This window comes from Mus caroli, unplaced genomic scaffold, assembly GCF_978045245.1.
Source record: "Mus caroli unplaced genomic scaffold, Mus_caroli_1 scaffold_12, whole genome shotgun sequence".
In the NCBI taxonomy this organism is placed as follows: Eukaryota; Metazoa; Chordata; class Mammalia; order Rodentia; family Muridae; genus Mus; species Mus caroli.
This window is the reverse complement of record NW_028227267.1, coordinates 55,577,703-55,605,525: the sequence shown is the minus strand read 5'-3', so window position 1 is coordinate 55,605,525 and position 27,823 is coordinate 55,577,703. Positions and strand designations below refer to the sequence as shown.

Below are 27,823 nucleotides of genomic sequence, written 5' to 3'. Positions count from 1 at the left end.
AGACTGAAGGAAAGGCCATCCAGAGACTGCCTCACTTGGGGATCCATCCTATATATAGTTACCAAACCCAAACACTATTGTGTATGCCAGTAAGTGCTTGCTGACAGGAGCTGAGAGGCTCTGTCAGTGCCTAACAAATACATAAGTGGATGCTCACAGCCAAGCATTGGACTGAGCACAGGGTCCCCAATGAAGGAGCTAGAGAAAGGACCCAAGGAGCTGAAGGGGTTTGTAGCCCCATAGGAGGAACAACAATATGAACCAACCAGTAACCTCAGAGCTCCCAGGGACTAAACCTCCAAAGAGTACACAAGGAGGGACCTATGGCTCCAGCTGCATATGCAGCAGAGATGGCCTTGTTGGACATCAATAGGAGAGGCCCTTGGTCCTGTGAAGGCTCGATGCCCCAGTGTAGGGGAATGCCAGGACCAGGAAGCTGGAGTGGGTGGGTTGGTGAGCAGGGGGAGGGGGGATACGATAGGGGGTTTTTGGAGGGGAAACCAGGAAGAGGGATAATATTTGAAATGTAAATAAAGAAAATATCTAATAAAAAAGAAATGTAAACAAATAAGATAGTCAATAAAAAGTCATTAATTAATAAAAAAATAAAATAAAATCTACATTCACTACTTAAGATACCTGTGGGCCTTCAGGCCACCAGTTTTGTGCCTCATCTCAGCCCTGTATCCCTAGAGGATGAAGCTCTCTTGGACGAATGTTCCTCATACACGTGGCACCTCTAATGCACCTTTCAGCACTAGTTCAATGCCCCTCTCCAGTCCTTTGTACTCTCTCTCCTTTGCACTCCCACAGTGTCCTTAACCTCACATCAACTAACTGGAAGTCACTATGAGTCAGTTCTATCACTTCATTTCAAACACCTTTGTTTCTGCGGCTGTGTCCCTCCCTCACCCGTTCACGTGGTCTCTCTATAGTTCCCAGTCCCCGGTGGTAACTGTGTCCTACTTATTCTTTTCCCACCTTCCACATGCTTTTTCAGTGTAGGCACACAATGAATCCAATGAATCTCAAAGTCAAACAGAATCCACCAACACTAGAGAACTCTAATGAGAGTCAAAGTCCGACTTACACAAAGGCTGAATGATCTCCAGCCAACATGTCTCATTCCTGAATTTAGTTTCCAAGCTGAGACCATCTATAAAAAGTTTCCATTCCAAGTTTTGGGTATAATTAGTTCTATTTTTCCTTTCACTTCATGAAGTTTATTGGAACCATCTGTGATGCACTCATGGTTTATTTTTGAGACTCACGAGAACATTTACAAAGTACTCCACTAGGGAGAACACATCAATTCATCCCAGCAGTTTGTCTCCAACAGTGGGCAATGTCATTCTCTGACACAGCAACTGCTTAAAAGTTGGGAATACAATTGGATGACTGGGAATGTCCTCATTTTCCTCAGCACCCTCAGTGGGATCTATGACTCACACATAGCTTCTCAACCTGACAACCCTGACTCGGTAAGTCACTGCTACTATATAAAGCAGTGTCCCATATGCTAAGCCTGTCTTAAGTTTTAACATGAGTCTTTACCCTACCTACTGTGTTCTCCTCCCAGATAAGCTTCCTGGGAGCAGAGCCTGTGATTGATCATGCTATTTCCCACAATGGCTAGCCTAGGGTAAATCACCAGTTAAAATTAATTACTATTCTATAAAACTGAATCCAAGCTGGGCGTGGTGGTGCACGCCTTTAATCCCAGCACTCAGGAGGCAAAGGCAGGTGGATTTCTGAGTTCAAGGCCAGCCTGGTCTACAGAGTGAGTTCCAGGACAGCCAGGGCTATACAGAGAAACCCTGTCTCGGAAAACCCAAAAAACAAACAAACAAACAAAAAAACAAAACAAAACCAAAAAAAACCTGAATCCAATTTTCCCTGTTTTATAGTTTAGACAACACAATATGAACCTTAACTAACTTTTGAGTCTGAGAAGGCACATTATTGTATATTTATGTTCATTCAAAAAACAGTAGCATATCAGAAGATCCTTTTAAACTTATTGGAGGGAAAAATATAAGAACAGACATCCATAGAGAACCTAACCTTGACTGACCAGGAAACTCTCTCCCTGATGGCTGTCTTAGACAGTGAAGAAAGGGACTCTGAAGGCTGCTATAGGAGAAAAGACAATAGTCTCACCCTCAAGATCCTGTCTGTTATAAACCAACCTGGCTGGAAAGATATGCCCATTGGTGGAACAGTGGTATGATGGTTATGGGGTAACCAAACAATTTTTAAAAAAATTAGCTATGAGGCCTGTTCCATAGAAGGGATTTCAATGACTGGTACTGTAAAACTGGTCAAAAGCCTATAAGAGGGAGATCATAGGCTCTATAGGGAACACTTACCATTGTTATTAAATGATCATATTGTTAAACTGCCTTCTAAATGTTTATATGCACACACCTGTACTGTCCTCAAGTTTGGTTTAAAAAGTTCCTTTTTGCAGTGCATAATAGCAGTGAATACAGAGCTTCATTCACATCTGGTAAACATGTCAAGTACAATTATTCTTAAGTGTTCAGTTATGGCTGAATAATCTATATTAACTCTTTAACTTCCATCCAAGGTTCAGGAAACAGTGAAAGAGGGACCAAAGAGACAATAAGGGGTGACAGAGGAGGAGAACTGTGAAGAGTGGATTTTCAGAAATGACATAGCTGCAGCACACATCAATCAATTCAAGGAACTAGTGGTTATCTGAATAAGAACTGCATATAATCAAGGCAGTAAAAATTCTACTTGGAGGCCCCACCCTTGGCATAGGAACTATTAGAAGTTGATGGTTACTGAAGGAAGGAGAGCCACTCTCATTAGGGCATGCGATCATTGGTAGTTTGCCTATACCTCTGTAGATGGCCCTACACCGAGTACATGTGGAAGGCATTAACTGGACCCAAGGTATGATTTATTCCTACAATATGGGGTTATTAATACCAAGAAAGGAAGGCACGATATTTTATTTAAGTGTATAAAAATTTTAAAGACTAAATAAAAAGTTTTATTTACATAAAAAATAATAAAAATAGCAAATGTTTCAACTGGTAATGAGTGCAGTGATCATTACATAGAAATTGCCAGAAGAAAGATCTTGTGTAAGAACATCTCAAGAACAAAGACTGTATTATATAAAGGAAAATGACTTGTTGTTACTGTTGGGAACAAACAATGCCATGTGACAGACAGCCTTTGGAAAATGTCTCAGAATATGCTATTTACCAAAAGACCTACTCAACAGTCAAGAAGGCCTGCTTCTAATCTAGAAACATTTGCATAATTTAAAAACAACGAATAAACTTTGTCTACTTTGAAGGGTTAGGAACACTAAGAATTCAGTGTGAGTAAGAATCTGGAATCTTGATTACTGTCTCCAAGAACTATTCCTCACCAAAACACCCAGAATCCAGGTCTGAGTCAGGAGATATAAAGTTGGGTCTGGTAGATCTTCTTGCATCCAAAAGCAAAGAAGCTCTTTCAAAATATTTTAGTGAGGTCAGAAAACTGTGTCCTGAAAGGTCACAATTAAGTGAATGTATAGTAACTGAGATATGTGGGAATATTACATTAATTAATAAGATACCAGAAGGGTACGCTTGTGTGTGTAAGAAGAGATGAAGACAGACAGATAGAAATATAGAGGAGAGAGGAAGGAGAGGGAGAAATTCACTGGACACCAATGGAAGTTTCTAGAACAATAACCTATTTATTCTCCAAGCTGATAATAAAGATAGGCATTTATTCTGCTTCTCTGAGATTAATTCTACTTAAGTATAACACTTACAATGGATGAAAGTTATTTTTCAAAAAACTACTCCAGCCTCTGAATGGCTAATTTTGAAAATTATTTTGCTGTGATGCCTAACAAAATGACGAACTCAACAATATAAAGGTGTCAGAAAAGCTTATAATTGATTAGATGCTGCCATCTGAGCCTAGAACTCAAGTCTCACATCACTAAAGGACTATCTCCTGATATGATGGAACACTGATTACATGGAACCATCTACAAAATATTATTGCAAAATAAAAGTTCACTTTGAATCTAATCAAGCCTTAAAATAGAAATGCTAACTTAGAAACAGGTAATATGGGAATGGGGAATAAGGGGGCAGCAATCTGTGTGCCATGTTCTCTCCTTCCACTGTGGGTTTATATTAGGCTCTCACAGCAAGCACTTTTATCCATGCTGGGTAAAATAATAATTTAAATGATTCTAAGAAAGCAGTGTGACAACTCCACAGCAGAGGACACTGTAGGAGAACTCACTCTTCATCAGACTCACAACATAGAAAGAAATATGTAGGTGGATAAAGTGCTGAATGAGATGGACTTAAAATTTTTTGGCTAAGGAAAGTAACAACTAAATACAGTAAGAAGTCCTTGTTAGCATACATCTTTCAATCTGTGAACTGGAGGGGAGAAGCAAACAATATAAGCAAAACTGAGTGTCAGCTGGGTGTTGATTGTTACAGAATTTTTACTTTTAAGTATACTTAAGTTTTATGAAATAATCATTGTTTTGAAATGTTTACTGAGGTACTCAGAGGTTCGCTTTAAATTGGGTGAGGAGAGGTGGCATCCACCAAGTTAAACAGGATAGCTGGGGGATGACTACCTGAGCTCCTGCATTTGTTACTTTTGTAGATGGCTGCAATTCTTTTCAATGAACTTGAAAAATAAGATTTGGGGAGATGTGTGTAGTTTTAACATTAGATAGACATCTAGTGGCCATGAGTTCTTTATGAACCATTGAGAGAAGTTTAGTGATCTTGGAGGACCATTTGTCTCAGCAAGGAGACTAATGTAGAATGAAATAGTTCTTTAAAAAGTCTTTTTCATAAAATGTGGACTCCAACTTCCTTATGCCTAGCGTCCAGATGATTCTTCTTGTTATACAAGTATCAGTTTCTCTCTGTGTGGCATATGGCTGGACTTGTGTTCAATAGCATGTCACTATTGAGCCCCTACATAATGCCACTGTTTGATGTATAAATAGACCAATCAGGTTATTGCCTAAGGTTTCGGGACCTTCAGAACAGATGATTTAGTGCAAAGGCTGAGCTTGAACAGAGGGCTCCTTTTCACACTGGATGAAGCAAGAGTCACTCCAGCCAATGGTTCTTATTATCTACTCTGTCCTTGGAAGCACCAATAATGAATTCCATCTTCCTTAACATCTGAATTGCCCTAGTGAATGAGAATTCCTGGAAAGAAGTTGTTCTGCAGAATCTGACTGATTGATAAGAACAGCAGTGATGTATGTAGAGAGGTTTCTACACTTCAGGTCAAAGCTTTATTTTGGGGCCAGATTTAGCTCCCTAAATAGCCATTTTCTTTGGCCATGTCTGTGTTAGAACACCCTGTGACTAAGAGACTAAATCTTTTGGAATCTATTAATTTGGTAGACCACTAGTTTCCATCAACCCAAAGCTAAGAATGTCATAGAAAGCATTTGAGGCCTACAGAAGAGATCTCTCATTTGTTGTAATTGTTCTCATACACATCAATGTATTTTTATGATTTTCTTTGCTCTGCTAATATAAAACTTCCTGAATTGCTTTCATGTAGGAACATGGAATGAGAGTAACCTAGCTTCATGCTTCTAAAGTCATTGTAATGTGACAGGGCAAGTCAGTGAAGATTTCCTCCATCTTGTATTCTTGCTGAGGCCATTTTAGGTTTAACTAAAATTTGATCTCCTTGACTGGAAGCTTTGTGGAAAATTACTCAACTCTATTCTGGGAAACCAAGGAAAGTCAGGATGTCCTGCCTAACTTATCTTGACTTGTGTTAAATACCTGCTTATGCAAACTTCTTCAGCTAACTGCTTAGCTTCAGTTAAACTGACTGCTTTAGCAAAACCCCCCACTGCAGCTTCAAAGTGAGATACGAGGATGTGCTTTTTGCCTTTAAAAGCCCCTTTCTCTAAAATGCTCATGGCTACACTTGGATACCAAATACCTGAGCATAGTCTCAACTGGCTGGAATAAAGACTTTTAATTGACTATAGAATATGTCTTGAGTGGTCGTCTCTGGTGGCCTTCTCATCATAGTCACTCAAATTTGGTTCCAGAATATTTGTTTTTCATTTGAGGTGAGAGCTGTGTTCTTTGAATTGATGGCCCTTAAATCTTCCTTGGGACATACTAATGTTTAAAGAACATATAGGACTTAATCAAATCTGGATTTAAAATGTGCTCTTTCAAGTTTTCTAACCTTGAGTAATAACCCTTCCTGTCTGAATTACTGTGAATAATGACATTGACAGCAAGCACTAGTGTGGTATCTACAAGACAGAATGTGAAGGAATGAACCCAGAGTGAATGAACCCAGAGTGAATGAACCCAGAGTGAATAACCATTATAAGAGAAGAAAATCCAGAGGTGCAGCCTCTAACTTGTTATTAATAGTTTTATTGGGAGAGTTTATAGAACGCACTCCTTTTTTATATTAAACATTTCTAAGATAAATAGCTTATTACCTTTGAATCAGTAAAATGTGAAATCATTTTAAAAATGTCTCCCTTGTTTAATACCATAGCACTAAAGTATGGTTCTAATTTTGGTCTCAATCTCCACTACCATCCAAGCCACTTTCCATGCTGCTACCAGAAGCCACCAGGTAGAGTTCCCAAGGAGGCCGCAGAATGGCCTTCCTGCTCCGTGGTGGGGCACAGAAGGCTCTTACTAATCTTCCCTCTGCCTTTCCAGCTCCACCTCATCCTTTCCTGACTCCTCCCAACCTCCAGCCACGCTGGGATTCTTGTCCTTCTCTGTGCACACAAATGTGTTCCTATGTTTGTTACCTGTTTGTGGGCTGGGAAGTCCATGAGCAGTTTGATCATAGGAAGCATACGTGGAGATGGAACTGACCTGGATCCGACCTGGATTATCTGCCCTGCGATATCATGTGACACTTGTCCTGGGTCGAGTCACTGTATTTTGGGTTCATTTACTATAAGAGTTTAATGTTTCCTAACTAGTAGAAAATCCAAGTACATTTTCTTTTCCAGAGCTAAAAGAAGAATCTCTAAAAAAAAAAAATGTTACTTCGCATCAACCCCAAAGCTATCCCAATATATTTCTTTGCTCAGCAATGCATAGTAACTACACAGGCAAACAACCTCAGTGTGATCAGTTGTAAAATTAAATCTGTGATAAAGTACTCTAGGAGGACAAGAGAAGGGAATGGAATGCTGATGGCACTGGAAAAACTAAAGAAAGCAGTTTAAATTTGGTAAGTTGAGAAATTACGATAAGCGCATTATTTGTAATATAAAGGTAAATATATGATTTATGTATATTTAAAAATGTATGACTTTTTTTTTTAAACTCAACAACTAGAAAAGAATGACTGTCACTGGACAATGAGACTGAAGAATGAGGAAGAAGCAAAGAGCTCCAGCTCACTGATATAGCTGATTTTCAAATTATGTGATCACTTTAACACAATTAAATATTTATAAGTTGACAAAGGAGGAAGGTGACACAGTGAAATAGACTTCATGTGGCTCTACAGCACTGGAAAACTACACAGTAAGATGAGCTGTGCTGGCTTGGGTTGTGGAACAGCAAGGCAGCGCAGGGGAGGAGGACCATCGTTTGCTATTTGCATGCCCCAAGGCACCTAGACTACCCATCTTTAGGTAGCCTCACTATGCTCAAGCGGGACGTGAGTAGACATAAACAGCAATAATCAGGCATTCTACTTTTTCCTTCCTTTATAGCTCTGGTATAAAAGAGTAACATCTACTGTATTCCTACATAGATACTTTATCTCTACCTTGGCAGATGTCAGCACTACAAGAATGTGTACCTCTACTGTTTAAGATAGAGAACTAGAATATATTCATACATGCTTGCATGCGCACGTGTGCAATGAAGGAACACAACATCACGCAAGTAGGAACATAGTACCTGGGCAGTTAGGAACAGGGACTGTGAGGAAGCAAACGAAATATGATAGCAAGAGACATGGACAGCAAAAAGGTGGAGGAAAGAGAGGTAGGAAACGGAATCAATGGAGACCAGAGTACAAAGGGAAGACTTCCTTATTTAGAGATAGATCTGGAGGACCACTCTTACCTATAGCAAACACTGACCTGGCAGTTCCGGATGAGGCCAAGGAGGCAGAGTGCATACTTTTTAACGGCTTTGTTAAACCTGCTTCTAGGAAAACCTGGTACCTACCCTTTGAGAAGCATAAACAGGATGTGAGGATGAGAACTGATGTACTCGACAGTAGGACACCGTGTACCAATCTGTCTTCTCAGGATGTTGTTGAATATCTGGGTCACATCTTTTTTTCCCTGTTAAAGAAACATATCACTTTTAAATGGTATGCTTTTAATGGATAAACTGTACAGCATGTGGGTTGCAAACATACACTCTCATAGATACAGTGTCATTCTGTAAAAGTGTAGAACCAATAATTTAGTATTTTCATTTGTCTTCATAAAGTCCACTAAATGGGCACAATTCTTCACCAAAATGTACAGCGTGGGAAACTTGGCAGAGGCAGGGAGTCTATTTGTACAACTGGAAATGGTTACAAAGTTGGCTACAAAGGAACAGCAAGAATTGACATTTTTATGCTTTTTCTCCTTTTAGCTCTCTTTAGATGGAAACAGTGACTGATATTTTTTAATCTTCATAAATGAGAAGAAATAGACTTAGAGCTAAGTAAAATGTGAGAGTCAGGTTCTCTTTCTTAACATCGAATTCTGTGTAATATACCTTCACTTTGTTCATTTACCTTAACATCTAATTCTGTGTAATATACCTCCACTTTGTTCATTTACCTTAACATCTAATTCTGTGTAATATACCTCCACTTTGTTCATTTACCTTAACATCTAATTCTGTGTAATATACCTTCACTTTGTTCATTTACCTTAACATTGAATTCTGTGTAATATACCTTCACTTTATTCGTTTACCTTAACATCTAATTCTGTGTAATACACCTTCACTTTATTCATTTACCTTAACATCTAATTCTGTGTAATACACCTTCACTTTGTTCATTTACCTTAACATCGAATTCTGTGTAATATACCTTCACTTTATTCATTTACCTTGAGGTTTTAAAGAAACTTTATTTCTTAATGAGATGTAAATTTAAAATGTCAGTTTTTCCTATGTAAGATGTAGCTTGTATTATGAATATAGACATATATATGTGTCATGTGTGTGTCTGACCTATATGAAGTCACACATAGCCTAGAGAAGAAGAGACTTTTGGTCCTAATTGCCTGAGGTAGAGGAATTACTGCCAATCTTGAACAAGGCTTTTAAAAAAATTTTTCTTTTTAAATGTTTCGAGACAGGGTTTTTCTGTGTAGCCCTGGCTGTCCTGGAACTCACTCTGTAGACCAGGCTGGCCTAGAACTCAGAAATTCGCCTGCCTCTCCCTCCCATGTGCTAGGATTAGAGGCGTGCACCACCACGCCCGGCGAACAAGGCTTTTTAAGAGTCTTCATGCATCTTACAACCTGAGTTGTATCCGATTCTTTAAAGAAGCCCTGAATTGGACCTGTGTTTCACATATATAAAAAGAGGATGGCAAAATTATACCAGTTATTACAGTAAACCAATTATTCTGCCCTTTGTCTTTCAACTGAACTGTCAAATGTTCCTTCAAATGTCAGTGTTCCTTCAAACCAGATACCAAGAAATGACAGCATTCTCTTTCCTTAAGTGCTTCAGTATTTCCCTTATGCTCAGAGAAAACTCCAAGCCTTCTATAACACTGCCTCTGCCTACTGCTTTGCACGTCTGCATCAGATTCTATTGCTGCTAACTGACTGCGTGACAAATGCAAATTTTAATAAAAAAGTGGGAAGTGAATCTTGGGACCCTGTGATGTACCTGGGGGAAGGTGCTTGCTTGCCATGCATGAACCCTGTCCCACCGCCAGTTTGGGAAGGGAGCACTTCAGAATCAGTTGGTGTTATAATTTTAAAATCTTAAAAATGATCATAGTGTCTAAATTTAATTTATAAGGATTGTAAACACTATATTTGTTTATAAAAGAGGCATATCTATCAGTATAAACATAGTTTTAAATGAAGGTAATTCTGTGGTGTTCAAATCTTCCTAGATACTACAGGGCGATACTGCAGATCCATACCAGCCCTGTTGGAAATGTCCTAAAACTGTGTTTTTCATACCTCCACGGGACCATTTCCACATGGCATCCAGCTAGCAGTAATGAAGCACTACAGAACTCCATCCAACTTTCACACAGAGGCTACCATTCTTCTAGGTTATTAGCAAACATATGCAGAGGCAGAGGGAGCCCCTGTGGGTAACTGGAGCAGGTCTGCTGCTAGGGACTTCTCGTTCCAGACGAGAGGGTCCTGATGCAAAGGATAGACCAGAGGGTTCAGATACAGAGGATTGGAGAAGAGAAAACCACCAAAAGGTTGATTATAAGGAAGCTACATCCAGAAATAAACCAAAAATTAATGCAGTAATTGAAGATTGCACATTACATAGTTAGTAGATTTTCAGCATGAAGAAATATTTGTTAGCTGGCAAACTTATAAAGGGCCAGCAGTTATTTGTTTAATGAATTAATGAATGATATGTAAGGGTATAGCAACTGAAAGAAAACAAGAATAGGAGAAAAGGAATGAAATGATCAGAAGTAACTGCTGGTAAGTGCGAACCCAAGAGGAGAGGAGGGCTTAGAAAATACCTGCTTTGAAGGGGCTTGTACTAGATCTGTAGAGAGCTTTGGTAAGATGGCCATTTTTACTATCTTAATCCTACAGATCCATGAGCATCGGAGATCTGTCCATCGTCTGCAGTCTTCTTTCATTTCTTTCTTCAGAGACTTGAAGTTTTTGTCAAACAGATCTTTCACTTGTTTGGTTAGAGTCATACCAAGATATTTTACATTATTTGTGACTATTGTGAAAGGTGTTGTTTCCCTAATTTCGTCCTCAGCCCGTTTATCCTTTGTGTAGAGGAAGGTTACTGATTTGTTTGAGTTAATTTTATATTCAGCCGCTTTGCTGAGGTTGTTTATCAGGGGTAGGAGTTTTCTGGCGGAATTTTTGGGGTCGATTATATATACTATCGTATCATCTGTAAATAGTGATATTTTGACTTCTTCCTTTCCAATTTGGATCCCTTTGACCTCCTTTTGTTGTCTAATTGCTCTAGCTAGAACTTCAAGTACTATTTTGAGTAGATAGGGAGAGAGTGGGCATCCTTTTCTAGTCCCTGATTTTAGTGGGATTCCTTCAAGTTTCTCTTCATTTTAATCTGATGTTGGCTGCTGGTTTGCTGTACATTGCTTTTATTATGTTTAGGTATGGGCCTTGAATTCCTGATCTTTTCAAGACTTTTAACCTGAAAAGGGGGGTGGGCTGTATTTTGTCAAAGGCCTTTTCAGAATCTAATGAGATGCTCACATGATTTTTTTCTTTTGAGTTTGTTTATGTAGTGGATTATGTCGATGGATTTCCATATATTGAACCATCCCTGCATCCCTGGGATGAGCTCTACTTAATCGTGGTTAATGATCATTTTGATGTATTCTTGGATTGGGTCTGTGAGAATTCTATTGGTTATTTTTTTTGCATCAATATTCATAAGCGCAATTTGTCTGAAGTTCTCTTTGTTGTATCTTTCTGTGCTTTAGGTATCATTGTAACTGTGGCTTCAGAGAAGAAATTAGGCAGTGTTCCTTCTGTTTCTATTTTGTGGAATAGGTTGTTCATGTGGTCTATAAAACTGGAGTCTGCAGATACTACTTCTCCTGGGCTCTTCAGGTGGCTATCCTCACTCTTGGCTTGACACTCCTCTGCTTGCACACTTTGGCTGACAGTAGCTTGTATCACATAGATTACTAGGTTGACAGTAATAACAAATGATCTCTAGATCACAGTGCTGTTTCCTGCCACTTCAAGCTGCTTTCTCATTTAGCCTGAACACTTCAACCTCTGGATCTCTTACCAACATGCATTACAAAATATAAAATGACATAAAGCTGTGTCAAACCTAAAAAGACACAGACCTGTGTTTGATCCTGAGCCCACAGTATAGCAGGCCTTGCCATTTTAGTCATAAGTCCCTTTTTGTTTTTTCTTTTGTAAGACAGGGTCTCACTGTGATCCTGCCCTTGACTGGCACTCAATATGTACTCTAGGCTGGCCTCAAACTAAGCATAGTAATAAAGAATAAGATGGCGTCACTAGTTACAAAACTGTACTATTTGTTTGTCAGAGAGAATATAGTAATGAGACAAATTTCTATTTGTCTTGAGGGTCTGGAGCATTGTAGGAGGCTGACCTTGCTGCTGGAAACTGGGGCTCCTAAGGTAATGTCAGGAAGCAGGTACAGAATTGCATATGGAAAATCCATATCCTAGGGCTCCAGTGTAGGGGCTCACTGCAGTTTTCCCCAAAAGAAAGAGCATGCTACAATCCCCTTGCTAGTACCTGGAAGGTCAGCAGCTCATCAAAAAGAGGGTCTGAGAAGTCACTGTTCTCAAATCTGTACTTTAGGATCCTCTGTAGGACCTCTCAGACAGTGCAAAACAAGGATTCCCTCCTTAGTCTCTCATTTACCTTACAGCTAACCCTGGAAGGTTAATCAATGTGTGGCGACCATTTGTGATGTTCCTCTAACTGGGAAGCTGGCAACTGCTCTGGACACCATGTGACCCTTCTCTTCCTATTTAACTGCTCAACCTTCAGAGTCCAGAGTCAGTCCATGGTCTAGTTCCCATTTTCCCTTTCCTTCACTTACTACCTGAGTGTTGCTCAGACTTCAAGTCTAAGACAGTCTCTAGTTTGCGCTCTCACTTATTCTTTTCATTGTACTCCGGCACTGTTCTAATGGAGTACGAGCAACGTCTGGAGCTGCTGGAGGGAAGGTTGTGTCAGCTTCCCTTGGCTTCTAGCAGTCTTTTGGAACCCAGGAAAGGTAGGTTCTTCCTTCCTTCTCTGACCTCATAATATGCTCAGATGGTTCTTCTCTGCCAGCAAAGTTAAGGCTTAAAGGATTAAATAAGAATTTATGACTGAGTAATGAGATTTGTTTTCTAAACTCAGCTCTGTCTCTTAGTTATTATTTACTGGCAGTAGAACCCTCTGCTTTTGTCCCCTTGCCCACAGGTTTCTTTCTTCTGTATTCTTGAAGGAGAAATGTCTCTGTCATGCAGACTTCTGAGTTAGTTGCTCATGTCCAGTGTGATATCACTACTCTACAAACACACTGCTGTGAGTGGGAAGTCCGAATCTCCTGTTCTCAGGTTTCAGACCCTGTTACCATCTTGCTCAAGCAGCTGGTATTGTCTTACCATGCTGAAGTAGAGAACCATCTAGTGTCCTTCACTCAGCACACACTGCTCACACCAGTCCCTATAAAAGGTTCAGGGATAACAAAGGCGAAGCCCAGGCCCATGAGAAACAACTTCAATCTACCCAGACATCTTCTCTTTAAACTCCTTCCTTTGGAGCAGTTCTCAAATTGTCTCTTTCCCTGTCCCAAATGCTTCTCTTCTCAATTTTCTACCCTATTAGCCTTATGCTAAAGGAGAAATCTCTCCTGCTTCTGTTACTGTTCTCTGTAAGGGAATCTAAGTCCACTGCTTTCCTTTTGGTCATAGTCCAGAGACTGCATCCAACTTGCCTCACACCCACTAATATGAATTCTAAATGTAAGTTTATGTTTTTGTTTTTCTTTTGCTCCCACCTCTCTGCAGGAAATGCAGAGGAATCTTTTCTTATTCAAAGTTACTGCTCAACAATATCTAAAACAAATAAAAATGGGCCTGCTAATGTTCAGTCGGCAAATGTGATTGCCACTGAAGTCTGACAAGTTGAATTGCATGCTAGGTAGGAAAACAGAATCCACTTATGAAAGATGTCATTACTCTCCACATGTGAGCCATGTTACTCATGCCCCTGCAAACACACACACCATCACCATCCCCCAATAATAATGATGATGATGATAACTAAAAACTTCAAAGGTTATAACAAAACAATTCAGTTTGTATTTCATTTAGTTGGAGAGTAACTGAAAATACTGACATTTTTATACACTTTGCATTTATATTTAGTTTTTATAGAATGTTTTACACACACACACACTCACACATGCATGTCTTTCACATAGTTTAATACTGACAGAGTGATGTGAGTTCTTGCCACTGCTCTATATAGATGAGAAGATCTAGGCTAAAAGTTAATTTACTGGCTGTACTATCAGTAGTAGAGGCTGGACTCCAGACACCTGCATCAACATGTCAAATATTTTCTACCATGACAAGCTTCTACTATGTTCTTAAACTCAGGAAAAGAAACACTTAAGTATAAGTATATGAACATAGTAAAAGTATACTTTGATTCCATGCATGCCCAGTGTAAAAAGGAAAAAGGGAACAAGAGGAAGCAGAGATTTAACAAGTCAAACACACAGAAGAGAAGAGACTATGGGCCGGAAAATGTCAGAGAGAAACAGAGTAAGGGAGAGAAAGACAGGGTATCTGAAAGGAGCAATGAGTTAAAGTCTGGGTCCTTTGACTCCAGCGCACTCTGATTTTACAATTCCATCAGACTTGCTCTGCTCACTTTCCGTCTATCTAATCTGTCCAGGGAGCTATGCGCTCGTTTTTAACAGATCTCTAGAACCCTAACTTTATGTCAGCTCGATTACTGTAATTCATTTCTTTCTACTTATCTGGGAATAAAGCCAAAAGTAATTCTCTTAAAACCTTGCATATTTCCCATCTATGAAAACCATGGGATATGTTCTACTAACTGGGCTGCCTTGTCTGGCCTCAGTGGGAGAGGAAGTACCTAGCCTCACAGAAGCTTCAAGTGCAGGGGGTGGGTGCTGGGGGGGGGGGGGATACCTAGTTACACAAACCTTAACTACAGTATGCTATTTTGCTTACTGTAAAAGTTTTATGAAAGCTGTTAGTATCATATGTGGACATTGATTATTTTAAGTCAAGTATGGACACTTATTATTTATTGCTAAGCACCAGGAGAGATAGTAGTCATTTTAGGTAAAAGGGGAGACTTCTATTATTTACTCTGGAGAAGCAGGAGGGACAGCCTTGCAATAGGTCTTTCACCTCAAAGTCTATGAGCTGCAGGTCAGCTATGAGTGTCACCAGCAACCCGCTGCTGTAGAGCTCCTGTGCCAGCTGAGCCACTGCTTCTGTAGGGGGCTCCTTGTCGTTCGTTCCACACAGAATTTCCTTCATTGCTTGCAGAGATTTTGACACCTCTTCTGAAGCCTAGTAACCAGAAAGTATGTTAATAGTTAAAAAGAATACCAATTTTAGGTTTTAAGGAAGCAAACAGCTCCCCTCAATATATATTGCATGTGTATGTGTACACACACACAGAGATACACATCCACAATTCTTGGGCCTATCATTTGTCATCAAAGATAATTTTCTGGCTATAAATAAACAATGGCAGCAATATAAAAGCATTAGTAGGGATTGGTTTTTCTTTTCTTTTCTTTTCTTTTCTTTTTTTTGTTTTGTTTTTTGTTTTTTTCGAGACAGGGTTTCTCTTTTAGCTCTGGCTGTCCTCGAACTCACTCTGTAGACCAGGCTGGCCTGGAACTCAGAGATCCGCCTGCCTCTGCCTCCCAAGTGCTGGGATTAAAGGCGTGTGCCATCACTGCCTGGCAGGATTGGTTTTTCTTAATCTTAAATAATGTTATTAAATTCATATGAAAAGATCCCTAATATTTCTTTTTAGACAGTATAACATTGAGGCAGAATGTAGACAAGTGTGGAAGCTGGGGAGTGGGGCTGACTGCTGATGGGTGTGGGCTTCTCTTGGGAATGGGAGACATGTTCTCAAATTAGATAGTGGTGAGGGTTACACAATCTTGTGAACTGTGAACCCAGAGCTGAGAAATTAAATGCTATGAGAAATACCTCCAAAATCCTCATTAAACTAGTACAATTGACAAAAGAAAGACTAATTTAGTTGGCAGTTTGTGCTTATATTTGTAAAACACTATATTTTAGTTGACTTTCCATCATAGTATGACAGTAATCAAAAATGAGATGAAAATGTGTGGACTAAGACAAATTAGAAGAAAATAACTTATGTCAGCATGGCACTGCTTTTAAAAAGGCATTTCTCAAATTCTTTAGCTTATTACAGCCTTAAGAATAATTATAAAGAAAACCCCTCTGCTGTCATCAATCCAAGTCAAGTGACCATATTTTCAGCACCCTGTCACCTTGACTGTACTTTTTACCCATATGCATGTCACAAAAATGACACTAATTTGTACCTTAAATGTCCCCGAGAGGTCCATGTGCTCAGTGGGGCATCCCTGGGTGGTAGGACCACTGCGAGTGTGCTTTTGAATGACACTGGAGGATGGATCACATTATCTATTTTTTTTCTGTCATTTTCCATCCCAGCTGCAAGCTGTGTCACATGTTCCCCACATAATGTACTGTCCAAGAGCAATGAGGCCGAGTGACCACAGACTCAAGTTTCCAAAACTCCAAGGACAAACCAATTCTCCCTTTTTCTCAGCTGGAAACCTGAGGCATTTTCTTACACTGTCCACAGTAATGACTGTTTTACTTTTCCCGATCTTTCACCTTTGTCTGACCTTGCTGCAGTGAGCCCCTCCAATTCTGAAGAAGACTTGTCCCCTTTCATGCTCTGCTCCTTTCACTCAGTTTCCATCAGTGGAGCTTGTCTCTGGAGCTGCATGGAGGCAGCAGTTCAAGAGCTACCATCTCTACGGCTCCACTCATGGTGGGCAGCAACTTCTTAGTACATTTGTGGTTAGTACCTTTGCGAGCTGTTCTCACTGAGAAGCTGTGATGTGCATGTGCATGGATATGCCAGGTACCACGAGTGGGATTACGGTATGCACATGTGTATGTGCTTTGTCACTTGCAATGAGCACAAGAAGTGCTCCTGATCTTAATCCTGTCAGCATCACTGTGAATGTGATGTAGGTTTAATTGGCCTTTTCCCAATTTTTAAATAAAACTAGGAAGTGTTTTTGTTTTTTTTGTTTGCCATTTAGATTTATACATGTTTTATGAACGTAATTTTTAGTTAGTATTTGAACCAAAATTTGGCTCAATATCTCAATGAATATCAGAATCAGAACAAGACATTTCTCCAGTTCCTTAGGATTACAGTTTTATCACATACTTGGACAGAAGCATGCTATAACTCTAAGGTCTTTATTTCATAAAAGGTCATCTTGAGTCTAGTCACTGCAGAGAGAGTCAAATATGTTAGACTTAAAATTCTTTCAAAAGGATGAACGGAAACCGCTCCCCACCCCCATGAGGAAGTCTCTTGGTCAATGTGAAATGAACATGTGCCTGTTCTTTTTTTCACAGCACTGTACACAATACAATAATAAAGCCCAGAGACCCTGAAGCTCTGATGTCTACAGTGACTTGGGGTGGATCAGAGGCTCTGGACAGTGAACCAAAGATTCAATACAACAGACCCAACAGTTACTAGCTGCATAAAAACTACAACAACCTATGTACATAACAGGGACCACACTTAAACTTCTTCATTAAACTTTCACATGGGCTTCTCCTTGGAATATACACATTTTAATAAGGTTTTGTTTTGAATCATACCTTCTCTGTCTTTTTGTCTTGCTTTTCCAAAATGGCCAGGTTGTCTTTCAGAATTTTAACAATTTCTGCTGGATTTTTGTGTGATTTACTAAACAAAGGCATTTTTTTCATGTATAAAAACCTCTTCTTCCAATATGGAATGCTAAAAAAACAAACAAACAAACAAACAAACAAACAAGCCAAGTTTTTAAAAAATGAGAACTTTTAACTCCTAACATATCTAATTGTTATGGCATAAAGTAAGTTTTTAGTAACAACAGTTCAATAATTTGAAACATTAAACTGATCAAATTGAGTTTCAAGTTTGACTTTTAATTTAAATAGATATAAACTATTTTAAGAAAGCTTAATGAGAAAAGTTCCTGAAGAGGACAACAATGGCTTATGCTCTAAGATCAAGAATTGACAAATGGGACCTCATAAAATTGAAAAGCTTCTGTAAGGCAAAGGACACTGTCAATAGGACAAAATGGCAGCCAACAGATTGGGAAAAGATCTTTACCAATCCTAAATCTGATATAGGGCTAATATCCAATATTTACAAAGAACTCAAGAAGGTAGACTCCAGAGAACCAAATAACCCTATTAAAAAATGAGGAACAGAGCTAAACAGATAATTCTCAACTGAGGAAACTTGAAGGGCTCAGAAAAACCTAAAGAAATGTTCAACATACTTAGTCACCAGAGAAATGCAAATCAAAACGACCCTGAGAGTCCTCTTCACACCATCAGAATGGCTAAGATGAAAAACTCAGGTGACAGCAGATGCTGGCTAGGATGTGGAGAAAGAGGAACACTTCTTCATTGTCGGTGGGATTGCAAGCTGGTACAACCACTCTGGAAATCAGTCTAGCAGCTCTTCAGAAAATTGGGCACAGTACTACCTGAGAACCCAGCTATACCACTCCTGAGCATATACCCAGAAGATGTTGCAACATGTAATAAGGACACATGCTCCACTATGTTCATAGCAGCCACATTTATAATAGCCAGGAGCTGGAAGCAACCCAGATATCCCTCAACAGAGGAATGGATACAGAAAATGTGGTACATTTACACAATGGAGTACTACTCAGCTATTAAAAACAATGACTTCATAAAATTCGCAGTTAAATGGATGCAACTTGAGAATATCATTCTGAGTGAGGTAACTCAGTCACAAAGGAACAAACACGATATCTACTCACTGATAAGTGGTTATCAGTCCAAAAGTTTGGAATACCCAAGATTCAATTCACAGACCATATGAAGCTTAAGAGGAAGGAAGACCAAAATGTGGATACTTCAGTGCTTTTTTAGAAGGGTGAACAATATACTCACAGGAGGAAATATGGAGACAACGTGTGGAGCAGAGACTGAAGGAAAGGCCATCCAGACTGCCCCCCCCCCCCCGGGATCCATCCCATATACAGCCACCAAACCCAGACGCAATTGTGGATACCAGGATGTGCTTGCTGATAGAAGCTTGATATGGCAGTCTCCTGAGAGGCTCTGCCAAGAGCCTGACAAATACAGAGGAGGAAGCTGGCAGCCAACCATTGGACTGAGCTTGGGGGTCCCTGATGGAGGAGTTGGAGAAGGAACTGAAGGAGCTGAAGGGGTTTGCAGTCCCATGGAGGGAGCAACAGTGTCAACAGGCCAGACCCCTCCCCCTGGAGCTCCTGGGGACTGGGCCACCACCAAAGAATACACATGGAGCGATTCATGGTGCTGGCCACATATGTGGCAGAAGATGGCCTTGTTGGACATCAGTGGGAGGAAGGCCCTCGGGACTGAGGGTGTTCAATGCTCCAGTGTAGGGAATGCCAGGGCGGGAGTATGGAAGTGGGTGGATTGGGAAGATCCCTCATAAGAGGCAGGGGGAGACCGGGTGGGATAGGGAGTTTCAGAAGGGGAGACCTGAAAAGGGGAAAACATTTGAAATGTAAATAAAGAAAATATCAAGAAAAAAAGAAATTACAATAAAAAAAGAAAGTTTAAAAATTTTACTTAAAAGTAAGGATTTTATAAATATGCAGAATATTTATTGAGAACCAACTGGTACTTTAAAACAAAGTGGGTTAGGATTCATATACTGTAAAGAAAAAAAGTAGTATGAAAAAAGTATTGTACCAACTACTAATAGAAATTCATTAACTGCAATGTAAAATCTTAAAATATTCACTGCCTTGAAGAGGTGAAGAGAGTGGGCAAATTTTCAATTCTAAAGGCTGAGTACACTTGTTACATAGACTAGAGAAATGGCTGTCACTGCCTGACTGCATTAAGAGAAACACATCATGTATTTAAAAACATGATAAAATACAGTAAAGGTGTCTATGACTCAAACATCTGGAATATATTCCCTTTACAGTTTTTCTACACATACAGTGATATGTTTAAGCAAGAATCAAGAATTGTACTGGAAGACATAATTTAAATAAAAATCAAAACAATTGATATGAACTTTGATGATAAATAGCATATTTTAAATCATTTCATACATTCAGACAAGACTCCTCAATGCAGGCAGGGCTGTATGGAGTGAACTTATTATTAACTCTGAGCCCAAAGAAAAGTTTGTATGTGCAAGCAAAATACTGAAATACATAAAAACACATAAACATTAGAATTTTAAGATATGAAATGCATGTATAATCGCTCCTTCTCTATGCAGTCTTACCTCACCAACAGAAAGAACTGGAACACTAAGAATTTTAACTGGGAAGTTCTGGACCTTAAAAGAGTACAAATTATCCTATGCTGTAATAAAAATGATATGTAAGTCCAATGACCACTTCTCTGTGTGGTTTTTCTCTGTATCAATATAACTCAAATGCTAATTTACTAAAATTTTAAACATTTTCAGGACTTCTTGTATTTCTCAACTTTCACATGCTTGTTGGTATGTATATTTACTCACTCACTATACAAGCAGTGTTTCATTAGGTTTTATATAGAAACAAGAAGTCATGCGTATAAGCGTGTGTGCACCGCGCCTCCCCCCACCCCCATACACACACTGAAAGCTAATGAGGAGTGAGGGAAGAAGCCAAGCAGGAGGAGGGAGATAAAGGCAGAGAAAAGGAAGGATGTGGGGTTGCATATGATCAAATTACACGATATGCTTAAAAGATAGTATCTTCATGGACGCCAGTGCTCTGTACAATTAATACATAACAAAACCAAAAAATAAAATAAAAAGCTACTCTTCAAAATCCAAAATAATAAATGAACTTCTACTGGAGAAGGTTCTGAAAAACAATGAAGCCAAGTGTTCTGCACAGGAACCTTGCTTGCTAGTAGCTAAGTTTTGAGCCATGAACAAGCAAAATCCCCTCTGCTCTTTGGAACTCTGGATTATGGAAAAACAAATACTTGAGATATAAGGGGAGGATGCAATAGCACAGTGCCATACAGCACCTCTTAGCACAGTACCCTTTTTGAAACATTTTCATCTTAAATGTACTATTGGCTGAAATAAGTTCAATATCAAATTCATTTAATAACATTTTACAACTGACTGAAACTTTGAGGGAAATCAAGCCATGCCCTCAAATCATAGAGCTCCATCCCCAGGACCCTAGCAAACTAAGGCAGAGGTTTCCTGCATGGCCATTTCTCTCTCATCAGATTGGCCAGGCCATCCACTCTCAGCCTGGAGACCTTCCCCTTTGCATACAAACTTGGTTGCCAATTTAACTTTTTTGGACACTGATATGTATCTAGTTCACCCAGTCAGTCACACTGAACACTTAAAAACGAGCCAGGCTGGGCGTGGTGGTGTATGCCTTTAATCCCAGCACTTGGGAGGCAGAGGCAGTCAGATTTCTGAGTTCAAGGTCAGCCTGGTCTACAAAGTGAGTTCCAGGACAGCCAGGGCTACACAGAGAAACCCTGTCTCAAAAATCCAAAAAAAAAAAAAAAGCTAGCTGTTGACTTAGAACATTTGCTACATAAATCCAAACTCAGGCGAGCTTGTGGCTTGGATGCCTAGCAAGAACAAGGTCTCTCTGTTCATTGCCAGTACTGGGAAAACAATACTTGTGTTCCCACCTAGTTTTGATGAATAAACTGCATTCAGAAATTAATATTCTTGACTATCATTTTTCTATTTTAGAATAAAAAACATCTCTTAAATTAAGCCAGAAAAGTTTAAATAATGATAATGCTAACATTTTAAAATCTAGATGATGGCAAAGGATATTAAAAGTGCATATGCATCATTATATCTGTTGCATACTTAATAGCAATATGAAGAAAATAGAGTGTTATCCCATATGAAACGATAGCAGAGGGGGAGCAGAGTAAGTCAGACACAACAAAAGGAAACAAGGAACGAATCACAATAGCAAAAGATGCAATGGCTTATGCTTTGTATAAAGACAAAAAACATTTAAACCCTACCACTTAAAGGACCTTTCTAATCAAGATTAATGATGAAATACAGACTTAAGTTTGTCTTGTGTCTTTGAAAAGAAACAATTCTCTTTCACTGCACATTCCAATAGAATGGCCTTTTTTTTTTCTTTTTTCTTTTGGTTTTCCCGAGACAGGGTTTCTCTGTATAGCCCTGGCTGTCCTGGAACTCACTTTGTAGCCCAGGCTGGTCTCAAACTCAGAAATCCGCCTGCCTCTGCCTCCCGAGTGCTGGGATTAAAGGTGTTTGCCACCACGCCTGGCTCCAAAATGGCCTTTTAGAAAACAACATCAATGAAAAAAAATCCTAGGACCGGCCAGACCCATCCACCCTCACAGGCCCATGAGAAAATAGACATGGTTCTGGGAAGAAGAGTTATATAGCCTTACAATTAAATCTCTAGCTAACATTATTTCTGCACACACAGATTATATCCACATATCTATACATATAAAGCTAAAAAGATTTAATAGAATCAAGTGAACAAATAGCTCAACAAAACTAATGCTAAAACTCAAAAATGATTCTCGAAAGGAAGCCTTTATACTGTTGGCAGGGCATGTGAGAGGGTATGGATCTACAATTATAATTCATTTGTATGGGAATAACAATAAAACAGAATTTAAAAAGTTAAAGAGGAAACCACCCCAAATATCTCCAAGAAAAGAATAGAAATTGTGACAGAAGTAGAAAGAACTGAATCAGACACAAGAAAACTTCCCTGGAGCTATTTCACTCCTGTTCTGGTAGCATCTGCCTACCTGTGCCGCACTACAGCCCATGGAAGGTGGGATGAGCACCTGAGCAGAGCCAGAGCATGCACTACACCAGGCTCTATAATTAGGTCACAAATGGATTGTGACACAAGCTAATCAAAATACAGGCAGATGAAAGAACACTGATAGTGAGAATATCATAGAAGGGAATTCCAGTGTGCTAGTAGGGGATATAGGAATTGCTATAGTTAGGACAAGAAATGGTATGGAGGTCCCCAAAAAGTTACTGGTAGAATTATCAACTACCAGTTGATTGGTCACTGATTTCACTTCAGGAGACATCTCCAAAGGGACTGAACTCAATGTGTAAAGGGAAATCTGCATCCCATGATCACTGCATCAATCACACAGTTAACTCATATAATTAACGTATGTCTTCTAATGCATAAAGAAAAACACACCACAGAAAACAGGAGTGAGATGGCTAAGAGGATAAAGTGCAAGCTTGATAACCTGAGTTCAATCCCTAGAACCTAGGTAAAGGCAGAAGGTGAAAATTAATTCCACAAACACAACGCACCGTCAAGTTAGCTTCTTTCAATCACTTTTTCTTTTAATAAGTATATACCTTTAATATTATTAGTGTGTGTGTGGGGGGCGGCAATGCTGCGCGTGCACACACACACACAAACACACACACACAAAGGGAAGCAGGTCATGCCACTTGTGACAACATTTATGGATCATTATTGAAATAAACCAAGCATAGAAAGTCAAATATTCTAAAAGAACTGCCAAAGGTGGGGAACTGAGAAGAAAGAGAACAAGCAGCTGCTGATTAGGAATTGCAGAAAGCTGGACATCTTTTGGGTATATGCCCAGTAGTAGTATAGCTGGCTCTTCAGGTAGAACTATTTCCAGTTTTCTGAGAAACCACCAGTTTCCAAAGAGCTTGCAATCCCACCAGCAATGGAAGACTATTCCTCCACATCCTTGCCAGCATCTGCTGTTGACTGATTGCTGTGAGGTGGAATCTCAGGGTCGTTTTGATTTGCATTTCCCTCATGACTAAGGATGCTGAACATTTCTTTAAGTGCTTCTTGGCCATTCACGATTCTCAAGGTTTACTGGCCAGCCAGCCCAGCGTAGTCTGTTGAACCTCAGGTCCAAGTGAAAGACCTGTTTCAACAAGGTTGGGAGCCATTCTTGAGGTACACTTCAAGCTGTCCTTTGGTTTCCAAGCATGTGTGTGCGCATGTGTACCTGTTCACGTACATGCACAACAACACACATGTATGCACACAGAGTTAACAGTGGCAGCCTCAGGGTAGTACAGTCAAACTGTTTAATGACTGGAAAATGGAAGCACCTTTCACATAGTACTTAAAATGACTAAGCAACCTTTTTATTTTAAGGTTCACACTGTGGAATTCTGACCCTCCCATCCTTTGAAGCCATTAGTTAAATATAATTTCTTTGGCTTTGAAATTTCATGAAGAGTGGTACTTGGCTCAAGTTCTAGAGAAAAAGCCAAAAAGATCATTAAGCTCTGTGGTCAGCAAACACAGGCAGAGAGACTGTGTAGTATATTTGGCAGCACTCCTAACTTGTGTTTGAGAGCCACTAAAGATGGACCAACATCAGTCATCTGAGCAATTGAAATGGAATTGGGGGTACATGAAGCATTGCATGTCCTTGTTGGTATCTTAATTCAGATATCTCAAAGGTATAAATGTCTTTCTTAGGTGGTTAGTGAATATTTTAGACCTTTTTTTCTCATTTCCAACTGTGCTGTTCAATAACAGTTCTTAAGTCAAAAGGTTTCACCAGGATTTTGAAGGGAGTGGTAAATCTATCTCTGAAGTAAAAAGAAATCTCAGGAATTGAACATTCACAAAAGCATCTATATGACTTCAACTGACAACTTATTAGTTAAAAAAAAAACTCAAGTCAAAATTAACTTTCTTTTTTAAAACATAAATTTATTTTTCAATCAAGATGCCAGCATTTCCAAGACTCTCATAGTTTGAACTTAAAGCACGTGTATGTGTTGTAACCATGTGTGTATATGTGCACATATGAATGTAGGAACTAAATGTAGGATTTTTGGTATGCTAGACAGGTGGTCTACTACTGAGCTACACTCACAGTCCCAAACAAATCCAAGGTACTACTTTGTTGCTTTAGCACTGCTGGAGTTGAAGTTGTGGCTTCACTATACTCTTCCTGAGCTACACCCCAGTCTTCTACATTCACCCTTCTTAAACACTCTCAACGTAAACCCATCACCACATTTAAAAAATATATCAGTAAGTTCCAAGGGTTGATATTCTTATCTGTATTCCAGAAGGCAATAAAAATACATAAATGGCAAATGACTAGGCATAAAAGATTTGTTTTTAAATTCAACAACAAGAAGGTTACATCATGAGTATACACAATGCCACTGCTGACTGAATTGTTCTTTTAAAATTCATAAATTTAGGTCTGGAGAGATGTCTCAGTGGTTAAGAGCACTGACTGATCTTCCAGAGATCCTGAGTTCAATTCTCAGCAACCACATGGTGGCCCCCAACCATCTGTAATTAGAGCCAATTGCCTCTTATGGTGTGACAGAGACATTGTATTCACATACATAAAACAAATAAATCTTTTTTAGAAATCATAAATTTGATTAGATATGATTTTAAAACTGAAAAGTACACCTAAAAGTTCTAATTTGCTATGTCCAAGAATACTCCCACCAAAATCAAAACAGAAATGCTGTCACATAGACAAATTACAAAATGCATCGCTATAGCTAGATTTGCCATAGCAACAGCTATTAGATGTGGCAAAATGTCTTCTAACTTTATATCAATACTTAAGAATTCTTTCCATTATTATTAGTAACCACAACTGAACTTTGTACTTTAAAACTGACAGACTAAGGAGAAAAATCAGCAGACTACTGATAAAAGTATAAAAATGATTCCATAGATAATTCTTTACTCTAGAGCAGTGGTTCTCAACCTTCCTAATGCTGTGACCCTTTAATATTTCATGTGTGGTATTAAATTATTTTCATTGCTATTTCATAAGTGTAAGTTTGGTACTGTTATGAATCATAATGTAAACATGTATGTTTTACTATGGTCTTAGATGTCACCTGTGAAAGGCTCATTTAACCCTCCAAAAGGGTCCTGACCTATATGTTGGGAACCATTGCTTTAGAGGTTCAACTGATTTGAATGGCCTCCTTCCTCTCACCTCTTTGGTGCCAAGATTACATACATGTGCCACCAGGCCTGGCTAGACTTGGTTTTTATATGGTTTGTTTTAACAACAGTGTCTGCAGGAGAGACACTTTTTATTTTTATTTATTTATTTATTTATTTATTTATTTATTTATTTATTTATTTTGGTTTTTCGAGACAGGGTTTCTCTGTGTAGCCCTAGCTGTCCTGGAACTCACTTTGTAGACCAGGCTGGCCTCAAACTCAGAAATCTGCCTGCCTCTACCTCCCGAGTGCTGGGATTAAGGGTGTGCGCCACCATGCCGGGCTGAGAGACATTTTCTAAAACTGAATAACTCACACAGAAACAGAAACCTTGTGAGAAATGTCTTATGGATTCTCATTGATCTAGACACTTTAGTCAAACTTACATGAGAACAAAAAGCCTTTTGTAAGAGAGACTATGTCTTTTAGTAACTATGCTTTTTCTTCAATGCACTATATAACATAAATTTAAAAAATATATGAGGTAAGAAAGACATAAAACTACTAACATTTTTACTGTGAGTTTAGGAACTTACTATTGTTCCAGAAAACCCAGGAACTTCATTTATTAAGTTCACAGTAACATTTTTGTTGACAGCTTCAGTACTTCAGGAGTGAAAATACTCTACATCAGTTAGCTATGAATGATTATTAATGAAGTGGTATTTGACTGAGTTTCACAATCTCAATTTATAGTAGACATCTATAGTTAAATCTGTATTTTTCCAAACCAGTAGCAATAATGAAAGCATTTAGGCTCACTGAAATCCTCAAATGGTTTTCTTTATAACATAATAATTAAGGGCCGGTGAGATGGCTCTGGATAAAAATGTTTGCTGCTGAAATATATATAAAAAACTCAAGAAGGTGGACTCCAGAAAATCAAATAACCCCATTAAAAAATGGGGCTCAGAACTGAACAAAGAATTCTCACCTGAGGAATACCGAATGGCAGAGAAGCACCTGAAAAAATGTTCAACATCCTTAATCATCAGGGAAATGCAAATCAAAACAACCCTGAGATTCCACCTCACACCAGTCAGAATGGCTAAGATCAAAAATTCAGGTGACAGCAGATGCTGGCGCAGATGTGGAGAAAGAGGAACACTCCTCCATTGTTGGTGGGATTGCAAGCTTGTACAACCACTCTGGAAATCAGTCTGGCGGTTCCTCAGAAAATTGGACATAGTACTACCGGAGGATCCAGCAATACCTCTCCTGGGCATATATCCAGAAGATGTCCCAACTGGTAAGAAGGACACATGCTCCACTATGTTCATAGCAGCCTTATTTATAATAGCCAGAAGCTGGAAAGAACCCAGATGCCCCTCAACAGAGGAATGGATACAGAAATTATGGTACATTTACACAATGGAGTACTACTCAGCTATTAAAAAGAATGAATTTATGAAATTCCTAGCCAAATGGATGGACCTGGAGGGCATCATCTTGAGTGAGGTAACACAATCACAAAAGAACTCACACAATATGTATTCACTGATAAGTGGATATTAGCCCAAAACTTAGGATACCCAAGATATAAGATACAATTTGCTAAACGCATGAAACTCAAGAATGAAGACCAAAGTGTGGACACTATGCCCCTTCTTAGAATTGGGAACAAAACACCCATGGAAGGAGTTACAGAGACAAAGTTTGGAGCTGTGATGAAAGGATGGACCATCTAGAGACTGCCATATCCAGGGATCCATCCCATAATCAGCTTCCAAACACTGACACCATTGCATACACTAGCAAGATTTTGCTGAAAGGACCCAGATATAGCTCTCTCTTGTGAGACTATGCTG

General features: G+C 39.1%; 1 protein-coding gene across 3 annotated transcripts in view; it reads right to left on the bottom strand.

Annotated features, from left to right (window-relative positions):
- Cab39l (calcium binding protein 39 like) overlaps positions 1-27,823 on the bottom strand; it is a 97,281-nt gene that overhangs the window by 30,593 nt on the left and 38,865 nt on the right. For all 3 annotated transcript variants that reach the window (XM_021181258.3, XM_029468718.2, XM_085828701.1), the window contains 3 exons: positions 17,641-17,782; positions 15,121-15,285; positions 8,211-8,329 (listed from right to left, as the gene is read on the bottom strand). In XM_021181258.3, the coding sequence (XP_021036917.1) occupies positions 8,211-8,329; positions 15,121-15,285; positions 17,641-17,751 (395 nt within the window). In that variant the 5' untranslated portion in view covers positions 17,752-17,782. The remainder of the gene's footprint in view (positions 1-8,210; positions 8,330-15,120; positions 15,286-17,640; positions 17,783-27,823) is intronic.